Below are 21,772 nucleotides of genomic sequence, written 5' to 3'. Positions count from 1 at the left end.
AGCTCCACAGCAAGCATACCTCTGTCTCTTCCTGCACGTGCATATTGTTCTCTGTTCCTGTTTTTTGTTATAATTGTTACCCCGAATTAGATGTATGTAAAGGGTCAGACTCACTGTGCGAACCAGAACTTGTCATTTTATGACATCTGTGCATGTGTACCCTCAGTGCTTTGCTCGGTAAAGGTGGGAACGTAACTGTGATGTCTGCCTGATTGTTAGCGCATTAAATCAGCTCTGCTCCACGGAGGGCATGCAAAGTGGCACTGCTGTGAGATGGAGTAGGGAAGGAGACACTCTTCTCTCCCTGTCTCCTCCCAAACACTTCTTGAGCAGCCCTTTAATGGGGCTTCTCCGATATGACCATGTTTGCTGGCCGCCACCTTTCTTTCTTTGCTCCACTACCACTTGTGCACTCATGTTACATCTCCTGTTCGAACAAACTTAGTATGGGTTTGGAGGGAGGAGAGTTGAGGAAGAACTGGCTGACCACATGTGTGGAGAGTCTGGTAGGGCCACCTTGGCTGCATTGCACTTGCACAGTGTAAGCTGGTAGTGACTGCATGTTTCAGATGCTTCCCATGCATCAGTAGCATTGTACCTCATGAGCAAGCGGACTGCATACAATCAGTGTGGTATCCTGACATTCTTCCTCCAACCCCAGAGCACTTGTCCTTACTGAGGAATAACTACACTGCAAACAGCGTTAAATGTAGTTATCGGTAACATATTGCCGAGATGTGTGGAACAGCAGCAGAGCGGTTTCTCTCTGCACATGTATTCAGCTGTTGAAAGTTTTTAGCATTTGGGCTGAAATCTGTCAGCCCCAAAGTGATAGCCTGGAAAGTAGCAAGAGACTGAAAGTGCCATCTAAGCCATAACTCTAACATGATATCTTGGCTGAAAAAGAACAGATTGCTATAGTGTGAAGCAATTTGAAGCAAATGTTTGTTTTAGATTGAGGTGGTCAGCAAGTTTGTGTGTATGAACAAACATGCAGTGAAACTCCCAGGGTCAAGGCTAGCCAGGCTCTGCTAGTTTATTCAGAGAGTCTGACATCTAACTAATTTTCTTGCCTTTAGAAACTATACCGAAGATTCTGCTGAAGAGGAGGCTGAAGAGGGCGAGGTAGGCCCAGATGAGGAAGATGCTGAGGAGGATGAAGAAGAGGAAGAAGATTATGAGGTTGCTGGACTGAAATGTAAGTCTTTAGCTACAAGTTATCATGTGGGCTCAGCTGTAGTCTGTTCCATCTTTGTCATGTATCCTATCAGAGGCTTTGTGTCCTATCTGAGGAAGAGGTTGGGTTCTCACATGGATGTGTAAGGAGGCCCTTTTCAGAGAAGGCTGCAGACATGATACATTTGTGGAGAACTGGGAATCGACTGCCTTCGGTCCCCTTGCTACTTCAGGACTGAGACTGTCCTTGCAGCAGTTTAAATACTACGTCAACTCAAAGGAGTGGGAGCATGCTCGCATTCCAGTGTAAGGATCCACACTTCTTGATACACAGCTGATGCCATAAAAACTGCTGCTAAGCTGTCAGCAGGGGCCTGCAGCAGTGAAGGGTTAGCAAGCAGCATGATTGATTATTTGTTAATAGCCTTTTTACTCTTCAACATTTGCTGTCCCTGGGCAGTAGAATGCTGTCTCTCTTCCTCCACCACCCCAAAACTTACTTTTTTAAATGCAAAACTAAAAGTTATCTTGTTTTGGGATTAGGGGTGGGGAGTTAAATTCTTGCCTGTTGTCATGAGGTTCCCTTTGTACGCTATTAAAATTCACCTTCACTTGACACTGGCTGTTCTACAGGAAGTGACTATTGTCCAGGCTGTAGTATGAGTCAGGTTCTCTCCGAACTGAACAGACATTGACAGGGAAGCTTCTAATAGGGCTGTAGTAACTGTCTTCAGAGATTGATCTTTCTCAGGACGCTGAGGCCTGGTCTACACTGGGGGAGGGAAGGAATCGATCTAAGTTACGCAACTTCAGCTATGTGAATAACATAACTGAAGTAAACGTACTTAGAACTACTTACCACAGTGTCTTCACTGTGGTAAGTCGACAGCTGATGCTCTTCCGTCGACTCCGCCTGCGCCTCTAGCCCTGGTGGAGTACCGGAGTCGACAGGAGAATGCTCGGCTGTCGATTTATCACGTCTAGACTAAGCACGATAAATCAACGCCCGCTGGATCGATCGCTGCCCGTTGATCCAGCCACTAATGTAGACAAGCCCCGAGTGAAATAAAGTCACAGGATTCAAAACGTGTACAGTGTTGTAGCTGTGGGTCCCAAGATAATAGAGAGACAAGGTGGGTGAGGTAATGTCTTCTATTGGACCAACTTCTGTTGGTGAGACAAGCTTTCGAGGACCTGAAGAAGGGTTCTGTTTTAAGCTCAAAAGCTTCTCTCTCTCTCCAACAGAAGTTGGTCCAGTAAAATATATTACTTCACCCACCAGGGTTCAGAACGGCATTCCAGACTAAGTGAAACAAATGCTTCTCCACCCCAAATCCAAAAGTTTTTCCTGCCACGCTCCACCTCCTTTTTGTTTTTGGGGACTTTGACGCTGCCCTGCTGGAATAGATCAGGAAGCATGAACTGGAAAGATCCCTGAAATGCACATGCACACCATTTGCTTTCAGCTGAACCGTCATTGACTGAAAGTTGTAGCTTCAGACCAAACCCTTCAGCTAAAGCTGGTGATGGAATTAAGTGACCGAGACCTAGGGGATTTGTATATGTTCTCCCAACTGTCTCTAGCCTGGGAGTGTTTTGTACTACTGAGCTCCAGCTGGCTGGTTCAGGCCTTACACATTTTTCCATTTTGTTTAATTTTTGGGGTGTTCCTTGATCTTCTGATATAGATTGCTCTTTGTTCTTTGGAGTATCCATGTCCACACTTGAAGTATGTTCAGCCCTTGATGCATTCCAGTTCCAGGACCAAAGCGAGGGTTTTCAGACAATAGCAAAAGAGGGTTACTGTCTCTAAAAATAAAGCATTAAACTCAACCCCCAGCTTTACAGGGCATTAGCATGGAAAGGTCATAGTGGAAAACTTTTGTTTTAGTGGAGAAGTTCCAGTTAATCCTTGTGCAGCGTTTATCCTGAGGATAGAATATAGAATGTTGGATTGTCAGACATTTAACACATGCTGTGAACTTGACACACAAGCAGGAGCAACAGTATACAGACGTCCCACTGCCCTGACACACGCTGCTCCTGCAGGGAGCCTGACAAGATGATTTATTGGACAGGGACGGATTAGAGGCCACAAGTGAAGGACTGCTGCATTTTGGACATGGCTTTCGTATGCATTTATGACCAGGTGGAAGGCGCTTGCTCGGGAAGAAAGGCCAACGTACACTCAATGTACAGGGGTCGCAGGAGAAATTTAAGACCGGAGACAGTTCGTCACCACACTTGCATTCCCTCCATTTAAAATGGTGACAGGCAGGCTGACAAATGGGCAAAAACATTTATCTGGAACATAATGCAGCAGCCCCAATGTTTGGAATAAAATTCCATTGTTTACCAATTGGAGCAGCTCCCTGCCAGAGTAACTCGACACCCACTGTGAACACAGTTAGCTTTTCAGGGGGACTTAGCAACTGGCTTATCCCATTGTGTGGGCCACTTGTAAATGCCTGTAAAGGCACCCATTCAGCCATCCACACTCTCTGGCAGTGAGCAAGTGGACAACAGGAAACCAAGGGATTCCCACACATTTCTGGTCTGAACAGCAAAGGAAGGTGTAAGTTATCTCCAAGGCTTAACTCACCCCCCACTCGCCCCCGGCATCCTTCGAGAGCTTGGGGGTATAAGGATTTTAGTACTAGGACATTTCTGCTTCAACACTGCCACAGCTGAACCTTGCTCACAAAGACCTCAGAAATCCAAATCCCCTCCCAGCTAGAGGGCCTGCTAGCTCTGTGTGTGTGTGTGTGTGTGGTCACCCATGAGTAGGAGTAACATCCTTGCCAACCATCAGTGTCCATTCTGGAAAGGGGACATTTGCTTCACCTGGAGAAGGCCTATGATTGCTTGGCTTACTCAGTGTACGAGAAGTGAGTAAAGACTGGTGAAAAGCAGCACCTGTCCAGCCACAGTGTGACCGTCCCTGCTTTGGTACGACTGGGCAGGGATGGTGCAACTCTGTTTTAACCCTCTGGGGCCACTCCTCAGGGCACCAGATTCTTCTTTGAATGGTTGCACTATTGCTGTTATATGTGACTGTCTCTGCAGAGATTAGATTTTTTTGCTATTGTGTTTGTGATGGCGACAATCTCAGTGACTTGGCTTCTGCTCCTAATGTTATCACCTCTCCAAGAGGCTGAAGGGCTCTTGTCCATTGTCATCCTCTCTCCTTGGTTTGAGGCTCTCTCAGATTTCTCTCCAAAAGTGAACCTGTTCTTAAAACTGGCTGATTGTTTCAGTGAGACCCAGGAAGGCAGCCAAGGGCAAGCAGAGTACAATGATGTACCCTTCCAGGCAAGGCAGGCACCAAGGGAAGAAACAGTCAGTGCATGCCACCAGAGGACCCCGGCAGCGGGCCACACCTGTCAACGGAGCAGACATTGATGAGCTGGTAAGAGCCAAATTGCCCCCAGGAGATTGCTCACTTCATGAGTTATAAACTCAACAGGTGTCACACTTCCTTCCCCTCCCCTTCTCAAAGAAATGCCCTGAATTGTATTGTGAAATCCATACGGGACTGAGGTCTGCCTAACAAAGGCCATGTATCCTTAAGGGCCCAGCACAAACGGAGCACAGATATGCCAGGCATCCTTCCCCAGCCGCTTTCACACATTGTCCCCCTTGATTAGCAGGCGGCCTGCAGCTTGTTAAAGGGTTTTTAATAGTATCCATATGTCTGTGCAGAGAGGTGGGGGAAGGGGGGGAGGGGGTCCGGGATGGTGATAGAATGCCAGCAATGCCGGACCCTCGCTCCCCGAGCTTGGCCTATTTTCTGACAGTTGTTGTCCGGACGGTCACTCCCCAACCTTCAGGACATAATTTAGCTGGTTTAGGTTTCACTTGACATTTAATGAATAAAACCTTGTGTTTGAATAGAGCCAATCCTGGGAAGGGCGGAGCTGGGGATTCTGTGCTGACTGTCCTGGGGATGTAGCCATTAGGGTTACGTGGGGATATTGGCATTCTAGCACCATGGTGCGGTGTGGCAGGAGCTTCCCACAGATCTGCTGTACATCTAGTGACCAGTGTTAACAGTACTGCTGTTATAGCCTGTCATAGGAGCTCCTCCCAAAGTGCCCAGCATCAACAGCTGTTGCGTCTTGGGCTGGAGTGCAAGGCTTGGGGCTCAGGCTCCTGCTGCATTAGGGTGCCTGGGGTTGGGTAAAAGAATGGCTAGTGGTTCTGTAGTTGCCTTGTGCTAACGTATACAGGAGACCCCTTTTCTGCTGGCCTTTTCTTGTTGCTTGCTCGCATACTCTCCAAATCAGGGGAGGGGCACCATAGCCAACTAGAGGTACCTTTGAGTGAGGAATGGTCTCATCTAAACAACATGGTTGGCTGCTGGGAATTGTGGACCTTGGTAAAATATTGTCACTCTCTCTAACCCTCTGGGCTGAGGAGACAGGTCCTGTTAGCTCCCTGCCCCTCTTCCCAGCACAAATCTGATTTGTTGACAGTTGTAGCCTAGGTCCAGGTTGGGAACTGCAGTTCCCTCCATATCAATGTATCTGTATGCAGTGATCCCTGCAGAGCTCAGAGCTGAGCGGGATGCCAGTACGGTAGTGGCTGACCACCTACAAATCCCTAGGCAAATGGCTGGCCTTGTGCACTGCTTGTTTCTCGAGTACAGCAAAGCTTGGGGCCATCAGCTGCTGTTTGGTATTTAAAATGGCATGGTAGCCTCTGCTGCAGGCCTGTTAACAGGGCACCACAACTGCTTTCTTCCTCTCCTTTGCCTGTCTTATGCTGTCTACCCAGGGGGTAAGGAGGGGGATTTGCATACTCCATTTGTTATTTATTCTTTGGCCACTTGCTTTGACCATGCTGTCTTTGAACCTCTTTGAAAAAGCTTCCTGCCCCTGGAAAAAGGACAGGCCTGCCTGTAAACTATTCCTGTGAGAGCTTTTGGACAGGGTTCCCATTTTGTAACTCAAGCTGCCATGGCATTTCTTGGCTGCTAGCATCAAAGCTCCCGCAGCCAAGCAGTTTGCTTCTTGATTATTGCAGAGATGATGGTGGGGTTTGAACGCCTTAAGCGTCAGTTTTCACAGAAGTATCACTTCTCCCCTACCCACTGATGCACCTGCTTGTGATAGGATTGAAAAGGAAAACTCTACTCCCACTTTCCTCTGCTTGGGGCTTGTCCATGCAGTGAGCGAGCTAGGGTGTGAGTGAATGTTCAGCGCACTAGCCTGCCACACACAGTTACTGTGACGACCCTGCTGATGTGCATTAGAGAACTTTTAGTGCATGGTAGCAGGGTCCTCATGGCGACTTAGTGCATGGTACAGTCACACCCTGACTTGCTGCTCACCAAGCCTCAGTGTGGGCAAGTCCTTGGGAACTGTTTTGGCTACAGTTAAATCATATGCCAGTTCCTCTCCTTTTAATGGTTTGCTCCACTTTGTGTGGTTAGGTGCTTCAAACGAAGAAGACTTCACGTCGCCAGAACCTGGAGCTGCAGAAGTGTGAGGAAATCCTCAATAAGCTCATCAAGTACCGCTTCAGCTGGCCCTTCAGGTGAGGCACTTAGAGCTTCCTTCCTTGTGTAAACTATCCTTGGATCTCTGCTCGTGCAGTGGGACTGGCTAAGCCTCAGGGCTGCACGTAGCCATGGTTGCAGGCTGCTGCTGGCCTGGAGGCCTGGGTGTGTTAGAAGCAGAATAAGTACAGAGAAAGAGAAGTGGGTCTGTCTGTTACATTAGGGACCCCTGTGCTCAGTGTCTCTGGAGACTAGTTTCTATGGAGGGAGCCAAGATTGATTAAAGCTAGGGAGTGACGTGCTCCCATTCCCTTCTCTGCACAGTAATGGAAGCGGCCAAGCATTGAGGTAAGAGAGCAGTGTATTCTCCACCGCCTCCCCTGAAAACCACTCAGAGTTCCCTCCAGAGGAAGCATGTTCTAGTGGATATAGTCATCTCCAGCGTTCAAATTCAGCCTTGCCAGCAATTCCCTTCAGTGAAAGGCAAGGCACTTTAACTGCCTGAGTTTCCCTGTCTGTAAGCAGGCCACCTCTCAGGGGATGTTGGGTGTTTGGTTGGCTTGTAAAGGGCTCTAGGCATCAAGGTTTATTGTGGTGGTGCTGGGAGCTGCAGGTCCGTGTCAGTGGATATGGCCAGTTTCTGTGAGTGTCCTGCTAGTATCTAGGTAATACCAGTGTCTGACGCTAATTATTCTCCTGTCTTTGTGACTCCTTCCTCGGCAGGGAGCCAGTGACCACAGAGGAAGCTGAAGATTACTTTGAGGTCATCAGCAACCCCATGGACTTCCAGACTATGCAGAGCAAGTGCTCATGTGGCAGCTATCGCTCTGTGCTAGAGTTCCTCTCTGACATCAAACAGGTGTTCTCCAATGCTGAGCACTACAATCAGAATGGGAGCCACGTACTGTCCTGCCTGGAGAAGACAGAACAGTGTTTGATTGACATGCTGCACAAACACTTGCCTGGCCATACGTACTCACGCAGAAAACGCAAGAAGCCCTCTGCCAGGCGCCAGGGACTAGAGGAGCAGGAAGGGGACAGTGAGTCAGAGGCCACTGAACATTCCAGGGGGCGAAAGAGAAAGAAATGAGGAGCAGGGAGACTGGGGGGAGACAGAGTTGGAGCAGGCCTTCTGGTGCTGCTGGGCGGCAGGCTTGGCTGTCTGAAGGGATTTAGGAAGCAGCAGACACTTCTTGATTAATCCAGCCTTTCCCATGACCAGTTCTAGTTTGTAATTTCTCTGTATCTTCCTGAAGTATTTGGCCATCCATCAAGTGAGCAGAGGTGACTTACTGCTTCCAGCAAAATACATAAAGCTCTTATGGGATTGTCCTGCTAGAAGAAGAAGGTGGGAGGGCAAGCGGAAGAACTGGCTTAAGCCTCATTGGACAGGGGAGTGTGAAGTCTCCTCCAGTTTGGAGCACTATCCGCTTTCTCGGAATGGAGCTGCTTCCTTCCCCTTTAGCTGAGCAGCCAACACTGGAGCGCTGTGGGATCTGCTGCCTGTGATGTGAAACCAGCCCTCCTCTAGTATGGGGAGGGATCATGTTGCTTCACAGAAGGACTGAGTGTGATCAGGCCAATGGCCCTTAGTTCTTGTATGTGTATATTTATATGGTGTTAATTTTGAGCCCCCAATGAAGGGACACGTAGAGTGAGCAAGCACATACATTTATGGAGATATGGCTTTCACCAGCATCATAATACAAATGGCTTTGAGGTGCTCTTGCTTCTCTCCTCTGTTTCTTCTGGGGGAGCGGTCTCCTGAGGTCGTGCTCTGAGGAGCTTGTCCTTTCTTCTGACTGCAGCGGTCCACTTGGACATGGCAAAGAATAGACTGTTGGTTCCCCTGCTCACCTTTAACAGCACATAATCATGTAGCCCTTCGAGTGGACAAACCAAATGCCAGAGGCATATCAGAGACATGGCATTCCCACACATCCCGTAGAAAACCCCGGGAGGGGAAGCAGCAGAAACTTGTTCCATGTAACTTTTTAAATTAATTTTCTAGTTTAAGTCACTTGTTTCTAGCAGTGAGCTTGTATAAAGAACACCTTGTAAGATACCTTTGTCTTGCTTTGGCACATGTACAGTACAGTTTATATGAAAACGTGTTTGCTTTATATTTTTCCCTCTAAAACTCCTGTTTTCCTCTCAGTAGCTGGAGTTAAGCTGGGGGATTTGTTTGGGGAGGGGGGAGAGGTCTCACTGATCCCTTTCTAATTTGCTGTCTACTTTTATAGTAATACCTCCCCTAACTCAGCCTCCCTTCCCCCCAACCCACCTGCCATGCCCTGTAATGCAGCAGAAGGGCAGACTCTGACTTATACAGCGGTTGACTAGTGGGAAAGATAGGTTGTGCTGGGGGGAGAGACATTGCTCTGTCATGAATCCCCAACACCTTGTGCCACTTGAGTTATTGATTTCTGTTTAAGCAAAACTTTTTTTTGCCACTCCCTCCGTATGACAGATTTTGGTCTAACAAAATCAGGGTTTGAACCTCTTATTATGTCTTTAAATTGGAACAAAATAGCTGTGTGGCTATTCTGTACTGATCATTAAATTAAAAAAGAACCTGGTGCAACTCCTATGATTTGAGAATAAAAAGGTTAATGAAGATGGCAGCCCAGTGTTGTGTATTTGTTTTTGTTTTTTTTAAACCAAGCACTTGGTTCAGTCCTGGGCTGTTAGTCACTGTTGTGAGCCTAGAACAGAAGTCCAGCCTCCTTCTCTCCTCCCCACAGCCCCGCCGTCCTATCCCACTGGACTAGCATTGACACTTGTGTTTGGCACCCCCATGTCTTGTGTAGCTCCTACACAGCGAACCCTTTGGAACTGTACATTATTTTAAAAAATAATTGTCATTCGGGGGGGGGAGGGGGTTCTGCTAAGGGCTGTACTTGTAATAAATTGGAAATTTAAAAATAAACATTATGTACTTGTGTTTGTAAAACTGCTTCTAGAGAGTCCTTTCCTGCTGCCAGTCCATGCATAGCCGAGTGGTGCTCGCTGCAGGGCTCTCCCCCCATCGCAGCCCATTTCTGAATGGTTGGCATCTTGAGGAGAAATGGGGCTGCTTTCACAAAGCAACTGCCCGTGTTCCATGAATGAGCTGGGGAAAAGGGGGAGACTGGATGAGTGGAACTAATATGTAGGAGGAAATATACCTCATGTGCAACTGTTCAAGGTCTGTACAAGAGTCTGATACTGTCACTTTCAAAACTTTAAATAGTGCGGTCTCTTATTGCTGGGGGTGTGTAACAGCCCAGAAGTTGAGACTGAGAAGGCTCCCACCAAGGCTACTTCTCAGGCACCTAGAATTCTGAAGAAAACTGCCTTTTAGGCTAGAGAGGAAGGCATGGCTTGGTTATTAAGGTACTGTTGTGAGACTAGATTCATAGGGTGCAGTTATCCCAAAGTAATTCCTGGAGCAAAGCTTTTAGGGAAAAACCCAGTCTTGATTTTAAAAACTGCCAGTGATGAAGACTCCACCATGATCCTGGTAAACTGTTCCAGTAGTTAATTACCTTTACTGTTAATGTAAGCCTTATTTCCAGTCTGAATTTGTCTAGCTTCTGCTTCCAGCCATTGGACTTGTAACTGGGTCTTGGGCAAATCACTCTGGTCCTCAATCCCCATCAGTGAAATGGGGATAATAGCACTTCCCTACCTCAGTGGTATTGATACATGAAAGAATGTGAGTTGCTCAGATACTCCCATGACTGTACAAGTGCAGTAGGCTGCAACGCTTTGCTTCCCCACCCCCAAAGTGAAATTTCTGGGGAGTTTACAGTATCATTTGGCTGGTACTTTGAACAAAACTTCCTCGCTAGTTTCATTGAATGCTTGTCTGGCTCTCACGATCCCAACAGCTTCATTTTCAATGTTATTGAGGACACGTCCCTTTGGCATGTCTGAAGAAACGTGACTTCCAGATAATGAAGTTAGCCACTGAGGACATTTCACACTGCTTAACACACAGAGGAGTCATGCTGCAGATCTACACAGAAGCCATGCGGATTGGGACACGATGGCTTATCTCCGTGATTAATTGCCCATTCGAATAAACAGAAGAAACTAAAATCTTGGGCCAGATTGGAAACTTTTGCTGGTGTTTATACTATCAGTTCAGGGTGTGATTATTTTTGTGGGGAGGCACCATTTTTATACTGGCAAAAGTCCTCATGTAGACCCAGACCAGCATGAAGGTGCTTTTGCCAGTACAGCTTCTTTTACTTGGGACCAGGTATAGGCTGTAGCCATATAAACTTCTTTTTATGGACAGTATAAAAGCTGCATCTGTGCTTGGAAGATATGCCAGTACAGCTACACTTGCAAATCTTTCCTAGCAAAAACTAGGTTTCTCCTGATGCCTTCTTGCATTTAAAGGCAAAATGCTAAATAAATGCAAACCTAGTTTTTGTAGCAACTGTCTTGGAACTTACCAACTTGGAACCATGCACCGCTACAGACTAGGGACCGAATGGCTCGGCAGCAGTTCTGCAGAAAAGGACCTAGGGGTTACAGTGGACGAGAAGCTGGGTATGAGTCAGCAGTGTGCCCTTGTTGCCAAGAAGGCCAATGGCATTTTGGGATGTATAAGTAGGGGCATTGCCAGCAGATCGAGGGACGTGATCGTTCCCCTCTGTTCGACATTGGTGAGGCCTCATCTGGAGTACTGTGTCCAGTTTTGGGCCCCACACTACAAGAAGGATGTGGATAAATTGGAGAGAGTCCAGCGAAGGGCAACAAAAATGATTAGGGGGCTGGAGCACATGAGTTATGAGGAGAGGCTGAGGGAACTGGGATTGTTTAGTCTGCAGAAGAGAAGAGTGAGGGGGGATTTGATAGCTGCTTTCAACTACCTGAGAGGTAGTTCCAGGGAGGATGGTTCTAGACTATTCTCGGTGGAAGAGGACAGGACAAGGAGTAATGGTCTCAAGTTGCAGGGGGGGAGGTTTAGGATGGATATTAGGAAAAACTTTTTCACTAGGAGGGTGGTGAAACACTGGAATGCGTTGCCTAGGGAGGTGGTGGAATCTCCTTCCTTAGAAGCTTTTAAGGTCAGGCTTGACAAAGCCCTGGCTGGGATGATTTAATTGGGTATAGGTCCTGCTTTTGAACAGGGGGTTGGACTAGATGACCTCCTGAGGTCCCTTCCAACCCTGATATTCTATGATTTGATAGCTGTTTTCAACTACCTGAAGGGAGGTTCCGAAGAGGATGGCTCTAGACTGTTCTCAGTGGTAGCTGATGACAGAACAAGGAGTAATGGTCTCAAGTTGCAGTGGGGGAGGTTTAGATTGGATGTTAAGAAAAACTTTTTCACTAGGAGGGTGGTGAAGCACTGGAATGGGTTACCTAGGGCAGTGGTGGAATCTCCTTCCTTTTGAGGTTTTTTAAGATCAGGCTTGACAAAGCCCTGGCTGGGATGATTTAGTTGGGGATTGGTCCTGCTTTGAGCAGGGGGTTGGACTAGATGACCTCCTGAGGTCCCTTCCAACCCTGATATTCTATGATTACAATGATATGTACTGAGACCAAACATGACATATTTACAAGAAGTCTGAGTTGCTCTGTTGTGAAAGAACTGAATTTCCTGGCTTGCTGTAGTTTAAAATCTCAGTGAGTGGGGCTCTGGCTTGTGCTGTATGGTAGAAGCCTGCCAGTCTGTTCCAGTGGATCTCAGGGTGGAATGGGGAGGTGTGAATGCTTTCTCCAGCAAAGATGCTGGACTTATCTGAGGCTCCTCTGGAACCTAATTTTTAGCTCCTGGAAAGTACAGAAGAACCTGAGTGCATTAAAATGTGAGACTCAAACTGGTCTCTCTCTAGCCTTTAGTATGGAGACCTCACTCTAGGACTTGCTCTGAAATCTAAGACTTTTACAGCATATCCTTGCTCGTGCTGTTGCTAGTGTCCTCTGTGGTGTCTACCCCCAAACTGGCTACAACTCAAAAGAACAGTATGGTTTGTGGTGCGTGGAACACATTTAATAATTGCAGTGTGGGTTGGGATACGGGGAGGGGGCTCTGGCGTGGGGATGAGGGGTTTCGGGTGCAGGAGGGGGTTCTGAGCAGGGGCTTGGGGCGTGGGAGGAGGTGTGGGGTCCTGGCAGCGCTTAGGCACCTGGGCGGCCAGGGAGGCTCTATATGCTGCCTCCACACCTGCAGGCGCTGCCCTCACAGCTCCCGTTGGTCACTGTTTCCAGCCAATGGGAGCTGCAGAACCAGCACTCGGGCGCGGGCAGTGCACAGAGGCTGCCCATGCACCTAGAGGCCATAAGGACCTGATGGCCGCTTCCGGGAGCTGGGCAGAGCCAGGGCAGGCAGGGAGCCTGTCTTAGCCCCGGGCCTCCTGCTGTGCTGCTGACCGGACTTTTAACGGCTCGGTCAGCAGTGCCCCTTGGAGCTGTCAAGGTCCATTTTTGACTGGGCGTTCCAGTCAAAAACTGGACACCCTGGCAACCCGGCTGAGCCCAAATGTCTACATTGCAATTTCATAGCCCTGGAGCCGAAGTCAGCTGATCCAGCCCAGATGCAGAGGTTTTATTTAGTGTAGACGCACCCTCGGGCTCCATCAGGAGCTCTGTAATGAGCTGGAAATCAAAAAGGATTCCACCAAAAACTGGAAACATGGATGCATTAATAAGAAGTACAAAAGAACCTGATTTCCTGCTTTGATTGCGTTACTGGCCTAGTGGATAAGGACACAAGCAGTAGATGTGATATCTTGTTTTTAGGAAGACTTTTGACACCCCCCCACATGACTTTCTCAAAGCAAAGAGGGAAAGGTGGGTGTGCAACTGGCTGAAAGACTGTACTCCAAGAGTGGTTATCAATGGCTCACTGTCAAGCTGCAGGTGGGGTGGAGTTCCCACATGGGTCAGTCCTGGGTCCGGTGCTGTTCAATGTTTTCATTAATGCCTTGGACTCGGGAAGTAATTATCCTGCTATGCTCGGTGCTGGGGACTGTGTCCAGTTTTGGGTGCCACACTTTAGGAAAGATGTGGACAAACTAGAGAGAGTCAAGAGGGGAGCAACAAAAATGATCAGCGTTTTAGAAAACTTGACCTACGAAAACTAGGCATGTTGTCTTGAACAAAGACTGAAGGAGGTTTGATTGCAGTCTTCAAATATATGAAGGGCTGTTATAGAGGACAGTGATCAGTTGTTCTCCATGTCCACTGAAGGTAGGACAAGAAGTAATGGGCTTAATCTGCAGCAAGGGAGCGCTGGGAAATGCCCTATGCAAGCACTTTGCTCACTTTCCTTTTGTGGGAACAGAAGGTGGGGCTTCTGTACAACTGTGGGCATGGATTTCTGCATGCAAGGTGTTACTTGCAGGGGCAGGGATTTCAGCCACTGGGTCTTCTGCCTAAGTCAAGCTTGGTTTCCCTTTTCCCTTTCCAATGAATTGATTGTCAGAAGTTTGGAATAAATTGACTGATCAATGGAGGAGGGTGTAAGCAAGAGGAACAGACAGTTTGGGTAGTTGGGAAACTTTCTGGAAGGTGTAATTCACAGCAGCTGCCTCCCCTCCCGCACGCCTGTGCACACACCCTTCTGTTGCTGGTAAATAGTTTATGCCACTGCTTCTGAAAAATGTTACCACTTCCTCATCTCTCCTTGCCCCCAGCCTAGCAGACCGGGTCTAAACTCTCCGTTGCCGTACTGTCCCTGGGGAAACGCCTGCTTGGCTCCTGGTTGGCAGTAAGGAGGTGTACTAGAGCGAGTTGTATGAACTCCCATGAAAGGGGCGAGAAGCCATTGCTGGGGCCAGCGGTGTTCACCTGTTTCTCGAAGGATGCCGAGGCAAGGGCAAATAACTCAGTGGTGCACGCGGCTGGGCAGTAAGCACCACGCTTTCCTCTGAGCTGTGGAGGGGTGGCCCAGACTAGTGAGGCGCGGAGGGGGTTGGATGGCGTATACAAGCTGGAGTGGATTTCTGGGGCTGGACCAGCTTTGCTGTCTGTAATCACTAGGGCGTAGGAGGGGAACGAGGCCCCTCGGGGAATGTGACTTTGTTGCACCAGAGGAGTCACCGGGAAGCCCAGCGTGCGCAGCCAGTGTCCGCACCAGAGCGGGAGCCGTCCCTCGGCCTTAGTGCGTGCCCAAAGAGGGAGAGTCAAACATAGGTTCTAGACCTAGGGCTGCTTGGGGTGAAGCAGCACCCCCCGGCTTGAAGTGGCTTCCATCATACACAGGATTTATAGTTTGGTTCAATGGCTCTCAGCACCCCTGCTATAAAAAAAATTTCACCACATTTGCAAGGGGACCCAATGGGTGAGAGTAAAGGGGAAAGCCTGCTTCTTCTAGCAGTCCCTGCCTCCCTCACGGCCTGTTCCCTCCCTTCTGGTCTGTGAAGACAATGGAGTTTGGCAGCTCTGGTTTTCTCCCCAAAGTCAGGTTGGTAGGGGGTGCTATAGGGAACGGTGTAGGAGGGCTGGTTGTGGGGGGCGGTCCCAGCAGGGGGGTGCTATAGGGAACGGTGCGGGAGGGCTGGGTGTGGGGGGCGGTCCCAGCAGGGGGGGCGCTATGGGGAACGGTGCGGGAGGGCTGGGTGTGGGGGGCGGTCCCAGCAGGGGGGGCGCTATGGGGAACGGTGCGGGAGGGCTGGGTGTGGGGGGCGGTCCCAGCAGGGGGGGCGCTATGGGGAACGGTGCGGGAGGGCTGGGTGTGGGGGGCGGTCCCAGCAGGGGGGGCGCTATGGGGAACGGTGCGGGAGGGCTGGGTGTGGGGGGCGGTCCCAGCAGGGGGGGCGCTATGGGGAACGGTGCGGGAGGGCTGGGTGTGGGGGGCGGTCCCAGCAGGGGGGGCGCTATGGGGAACGGTGCGGGAGGGCTGGGTGTGGGGGGCGGTCCCAGCAGGGGGGGCGCTATGGGGAACGGTGCGGGAGGGCTGGGTGTGGGGGGCGGTCCCAGCAGGGGGGGCTATGGGGAACGGTGCGGGGGGGCGGTCCCAGCAGGGGGGGCGCTATGGGGAACGGTGCGGGGGGGCGCTATGGGGAACGGTGCGGGGGGGCGGTCCCAGCCGGGGGGCGGTCCCAGCAGGGGGGGTGCTATAGCGAATGGTGCGGGAGGGCTGGCTGTGGGGGGCGGTCCCAGCAGGGGGCGCTATAGGGAACGTTGCAGGAGGACTGGCTGTGGGGGGCGCTGGAGGAAACGTGAAGGAACGGTTACCACAGCCGGACCCTGCTGACATAGGTGCTGGAACTGGGGGTGCTGGTGAGGTAAGGTCGAGTCTCTCTCCGGATCACACCAGGAGCCACGCACGTGGGGGCTCTGGAAGAGGGGGGCATTGACACCTCAGCCCTGCACAGCTGCTCCAAAATTGGAAAGTCTGAACCATGGGAAATTCTGCCATTGGGAATTGGGTCATTCTGAACCAGACTGAAACGCGGATGTTTCCTGCAGAACAAAATTTCAATTCAGGCCCATAGAAAGGTCGTCCTGCAATACGGTGGAGTTGTTTCATTTTGATAAGGTCCAAACGCTTTGCAGTGATGTCAAAAGATCCTATAGAATTAAATGTTTTATCATATATAATCAGGCTTAGAAGGAGCTAAGTGACGTTGAATTCACTGTACACAGACAAACCAAGAAAAAACATTTCCCTCGGTAACTGAAATTTACAGGTAGGAAAAGTAAAAAAGAAAAATCTGCTCAAGAACTTACGGGCGTTTAAATAAAGCTCCTGATTGGATATATTTTCACATGTGGTGGTGACAATTTGTGTTTTAACGGTTCTAGAGCTTTAACTTTGAATCTCAGCATCTGTCATTAAATAATTAGTGTGTGACCCTCCCCCCCCCCCCGTTGCCCGACGCTGCCTCCCCACATAATTTTCTGTGCCTATTAACATTTAATGCTATAAACATAAAAAATGCTTTAAAATCCATATTCTCCCTTGAAATTATGAAAAAATAAAAATCTAATTCTGTCAACCCTAAATCTGTTACTGGTAATATTGAAATAGACCAGTCGAAATGAAACAATAATGTAGAAATGAAAGGGTTTTATCTGTTTTGTTGAACCAAAACATGAGAGATGAGACTTTTCCCTGTCAAAGATTTCGCTGAAATTGACACAAACCCTTTGGATTTCCAAAACCTGCCTTTTCTGAGCACAACTGGCCGCATTGGAAGGGCTCTGCCCATCCCTGATCTCTGTATTCAGGGGGATGGTGCCGAGGGGCTCCCGTCACAGAATGGGACCCATGCTGCAAGGCGCTGTACAAGCAGAATGGCACTAAAGTGCTCTCTAAGGCATAGGCTCCTCATTCCCTTTCTAGCTGAGCTCTCAGGTGCAGCGGGGAAGGGCCTGCCCCAGGTCCCAGGCAGTGAGAGGCAGAGCGGGGAGCAGGCCCCACCTCTGCTGTTCCCACTAGGCTGTGCTGCTCCTGGCCTGGATGCTAGCCCACTGGCTCTCAACCTTTTGGGGCTCAGGGCCCATCTGTAAATCTTGGGGGCCTGCTGTGAGCTAGTGACAACCCCCCTGGCTTACTACCCATGTCCTAGCCACGCTATATCAGACACACCTTAACGTGCTCCAAACTGAATAAGCGTCCATGCGTCCCATAGCTGCCGCTCCTGTGGCTCCTATCCCGCAGGGCTGGCTGGGCTCACCGCTCCACGCCGGGCATTGGGATCTCCATTGCAGCGCTGCTCAGGTTTGGCCCAGCGCCCTGAGGGCAGGCCCTCAGCTCCCTTATCCCCCGCATGACCCTGTGGCACACTCCAGTGACCCAATGCTGGGTTGTGACCCACAGGTTGGGGAGTGCCCCCCAAGTGCCAGAGCTATCCCAGTGCATGCTGGGGCAGGACACTGTGAGCCATTGCAGGGCTGCTTATCATTGCAGGGCCCAGTTTATCATGCCCAGCTCCAGACACGATGTCTTTGGAGATGGATTTCTAGATCTTCTGCTCAGCGATAAGAGCTGTAATCCCAGCCTCTCCCAGCAGGGGGTGCTGTGGGGAGCGGGACAGGAGCGCTGGCTGTTTGGGTGCTCCCAGCTACGCCAGCCCAGCCTCTCCCAGCAGGGGGCGCCGTGGGTCACCGCGCGTGCTGGTAACGGACCGCGCACAGCTGCCTCCTAATTCCCTGAGTGCGGGTTAGGAAGAAACCGCTCCCCACGCGCCAGCCCCAAGGCAGTGCCCCCTGCTGGCAGGCCCGGGGTGGCAGCCGGGCGACGTCTCTGCTCACGCGGCAGCAAGACGAACCGGAGTCCAGGACAGTGAAATGAATCACAGCCCCCTGCCCTGCCACAGCTGCCTCCCCCAGGCCCTACCTGGGGCGTCCTGAGGCGTCCTTTCCCCTCCCCTGCTTCCTGTGTCCCATCACCCCCTCCTGTAGCCCTCCCCCCACACCCCATCACCCCCCTCCTGCAACCTCTCCCCCCCATGTCCTACACCCCATCTCCTCCTGCAGCCTGTCCCCCCAACCCCTCGCCTCCTGCACCCTCAGTGCCCACTCGCCTCCTGCACCCTCTTACACTGTCACTCCACTGACGCACCTTGCCTGTTTCCCTGGCTCCCTCCCACACATGCCAGCCCCTGCCCCCAAGTCCCTCTCTGTTCTAGCAATGCCCTGCCCCGGCCCTGGATCGCTCACCTGCCTGCCTAGCAGCACTGGCCCACTGCCCACAAGCTGTAGGTGCTCACCCCCACCCCATCAGCACCCGCCTCGCACCCCTCTTGCAGCCATGTGCCTTGCCAGATCCACCTGCCCCAATGCCCCTTGTCCCCTCTCGGCCTCATCTCCACGTCCCTATCCCCGTCCCTGCGTTCCCAGCTCTGCCCGGTCCCCGTGTCCCCCTCTCGGCCTCATCTCTACGTCCCTATCCCCATCCCTGCGTTCCCAGCTCTGCCTGGTTCCCGTGTTCCCCTCTCGGCCTCATCCCTGCGTCCCTATCCCCATCCCTGCGTTCCCAGCTCTGCCTGGTTCCCGTGTTCCCCTCTCGGCCTCATCCCTGCGTCCCTATCTCCGTCCCTATGTTCCCTGTGTCCCCCTCTTGGCCTCATCTCCACGTCCCTATCCCCGTCCCTGCGTTCCCAGCTCTGCCCGGTCCCCGTGTCCCCCTCTCGGCCTCATCTCTACGTCCCTATCCCCATCCCTGCGTTCCCAGCTCTGCCTGGTTCCCGTGTTCCCCTCTCGGCCTCATCCCTGCGTCCCTATCCCCATCCCTGCGTTCCCAGCTCTGCCTGGTTCCCGTGTTCCCCTCTCGGCCTCATCCCTGCGTCCCTATCTCCGTCCCTATGTTCCCTGTGTCCCCCTCTTGGCCTCATCTCCACGTCCCTATCCCCGTCCCTGCGTTCCCAGCTCTGCCCGGTTCCCGTGTTCCCCTCTCGGCCTCATCCCTGCGTCCCTATCTCCGTCCCTACGTTCCCTGTGTCCCCCTCTTGGCCTCATCTCTATGTCCCTATCCCCATCCCTGCATTCCCAACTCTGCGTTCCCCATGTCCACATCCCCACATCCAGCCCTGCCCCATCCCCATGCTCCTCTCATCCCTACATCCCAATCCCTGGGCCGGCATCCCCATCCCCAGCTCTGCCCTGTTCCCGGCCCTGGCTCTGTGCTGTCCTGGGCACGTTTCCATGTGGGCCCAGCCTGGCGCCTTTGGGAGGCAGCCGTGAGGGGTGGAGGTGTCACGGGGCCCAGCGCTGTGCTGAAATCTCCTAAAAAGGCAGCAAAGCCAGAGGGGCAAGCGCAGTGCAGGGGCTGGGGGGGGCGGGGAACCCGGTCATAGGGGCATTACCCAAAACAGCCATGGCCGGAATCCCATTGGAGCAGCCAAGCTGCCTATTAATGAGTTATAAATATGGCTTGGCGGATGCCTTCGGTCCCCCCGCCCCACAGCACTGTCCTCTGGGGTGACCTTCCCTCTGGCCCAGCACAAACCCCGGCCTCTGGGTGACCTGCCCCCCATGTCCCCCAGAACAGCCCCCTGAGCCGCGCTCTCTGGGCGACCTTCCCGGGTTCTGAACTTTGGATTCTTTCCCCGGAGCCAATATTGACTTTTGCTGCCCAGGAGTCGGGGCTGCTGCTTTCATCTTCCCCAAACAAACAGCCGAGCGCAACAGCTGCTGGGAATCCCATCCAGGGAGCCAGCCTGGGCCGCCTCCCGCTGAGCCCCACCTGAGCAGGGGCAGGCTGGCAGCACGCTGGGGGGCCCTGCCTCCCCGACCCCGAGCCGCGGGAAGCTTCCTGAGCAGTGGGGCAGGGAGTACCCCACTCGCTGCTGAGTCCCCCAGGAAGAGCAGGCCCTGCCCTGGAGCGTGAGCTGCTAGACCTTGCTCTCCCCAGCCCCAGGAGGACCAGGCACAGCGGGAGGGAATGCCACTTGCCAGAGACAAGAGCTAGCCAGAGAACTCCTTGGCCCCCATCTCGTGTTTTCCGCCTGGCCTCTCAGGCGTCCCCAGCCAGAGGAGGCAGCAGAAGTGACCCAGCCCCAGCGCCTGGGAGAGGCCCCGGCTCCTGGCCTGTCCTCGAGTGCTGGCCTCGCTGGGAGCCTCCCGGGGCCCGGCTGCAGTTCTTCCCCCTGGGCCTGCAAACCTCTGCAAAGCCAGCGAGGCCTGAGCAAACACCATGCAGCTTGGCCGACAGGAGCAGGCTGCGAGCTTCCCACAGAGACACCCCTCCCCCTGGGGCTTCAGCCCATTGTGACCCACAGAGCGGCTGCACCGTGGCAAAGCCTCCACCAGCCAGCTGGGTTCGAGGCCCTGCTCCAACTGAGGCCAGGACGTGAACCCAGGGCTGCCCTTGCCACGGGCTCTCACACGAGAAAGGTCTGGGTTTTGGGTCCCCACGCAGCGGCCCTGGCTGCCAGGAGACGGGTCACAGCTGAGACTCTGGTGCCAGGGTGCCTAGCAAGCCAGGTCAATGGGAGTTAGGTGCCCAAATATCCCGGAGGGGACGGGGCTAGGCCCCACACATGTTCTCTGTGGTGCCCTCCAGGGCTGTGTGGCTCCCTTCCCTGACACACACAGCTGTACCCAGGGCAGCTCATGGAGCCCGGCGAGCACCCCCCCCTGCCCCCCCCGGCTGGTGGCTCTGCCGCACGGCCTTGCTCTGAGGGTGGGGACAGCAGGGCTGGGAGGCTGACGCCAGCTGGAGGACTTACCTTGGCCTTGGCCTTCACATGCTGCTGCCTCTGGGCCTCTCAGCGGGCAGCGGGGAAGGTGGCTGCCTGGGGAGGAGGACAGGGGCTGGGCGGGGACCATTTGGAGCCCTGCGCCCCGCTGGAGAGCGGAGACAGGGGGAGACAGGCAGGAGTGGGGCCCCAATGCACTCAGCCCACTGGCCCGTGAGCTGCAAACTCCTGCCCCCCAGCTGTGGCTAATACCAGATACTGCATCCAGGCTGGGGGAGAAAAGCCCCTAACACTGCTATTTGGGGGCGGGGAGGTCTGTTCCTGGCCTCGAGGCAACCAGCTCATGCCTGCGTTCACACGGAAGCCGGATCCCCTGGGCATGCCAGCTGCATGAGCACCAGGGGGCATCCGCCACGGGCAGCATTGCCTTGGGGCACAGCTGTGGGAGGCAGGACAGGAGGAGCGCAGCAGGCAGCAGCCCCAGAACAAAGGGCCCCATGGGCGGGGGGCAGGTTCGGGGGTCAGGGCGTGGACCAGTCTGGCACTCAGAGCAGGTCTCGGGTCAGAGCTGGCTTGGGGGCTGCAATCCAGGCCCAATGCTTGGCTAAGCAGGCTCCATCTGCTGCCAGTTCTGCCCTCACCCAGCGGCTGGCCTGAGAGCCTCATGCCCCACTGGTTAGCGCCAGGGGTTCCTTCCCGCAGCCAGGCTCTGCCACAGGGAGCAGGGCCAGCAGGAGCCGCAAAGGGGCTTGTGGGGGGAGGGGAGGGGAGCACACTTGTGCTGAAACCACAAACGGGCCATTCATGAGCACAGCAGATGTTTTCTGTAGGAAGGTCGTTAAACCAGGACACTGCTCCTATTGAAGGGCCCACCCCCACTCAGCCTGGGCACCGGCCCCAGAACCCACCCCCTGCCCAGCCCGGGCACCGGCCCCAGAACCCACCCCCTGCCCGGCTCGGGCACCGGCCCCAGAACCCACCCCCTGCCCGGCTCGGGCACCGGCCC

General features: G+C 52.8%; 1 protein-coding gene across 3 annotated transcripts in view; it reads left to right on the top strand.

The window, feature by feature from the left end:
- BAZ1B (bromodomain adjacent to zinc finger domain 1B) overlaps positions 1 to 9,300 on the top strand; it is a 90,275-nt gene extending 80,975 nt beyond the window's left edge. For 2 of the 3 annotated variants that reach the window (XM_073315627.1, XM_073315626.2), the window contains 4 exons: positions 1,080 to 1,198; positions 4,434 to 4,585; positions 6,611 to 6,714; positions 7,400 to 9,300. In XM_073315627.1, the coding sequence (XP_073171728.1) occupies positions 1,080 to 1,198; positions 4,434 to 4,585; positions 6,611 to 6,714; positions 7,400 to 7,766 (742 nt within the window). In that variant the 3' untranslated portion in view covers positions 7,767 to 9,300. The remainder of the gene's footprint in view (positions 1 to 1,079; positions 1,199 to 4,433; positions 4,586 to 6,610; positions 6,715 to 7,399) is intronic. The other variant, XM_078849273.1, reaches the window with a different exon arrangement.
- The last annotated feature ends 12,472 nt before the right edge of the window (positions 9,301 to 21,772 follow it).

Source organism: Lepidochelys kempii, chromosome 17 (genome assembly GCF_965140285.1).
Source record: "Lepidochelys kempii isolate rLepKem1 chromosome 17, rLepKem1.hap1, whole genome shotgun sequence".
Taxonomy (NCBI): Eukaryota; Metazoa; Chordata; order Testudines; family Cheloniidae; genus Lepidochelys; species Lepidochelys kempii.
This window is presented reverse-complemented; position numbering and strand designations above follow the sequence as displayed.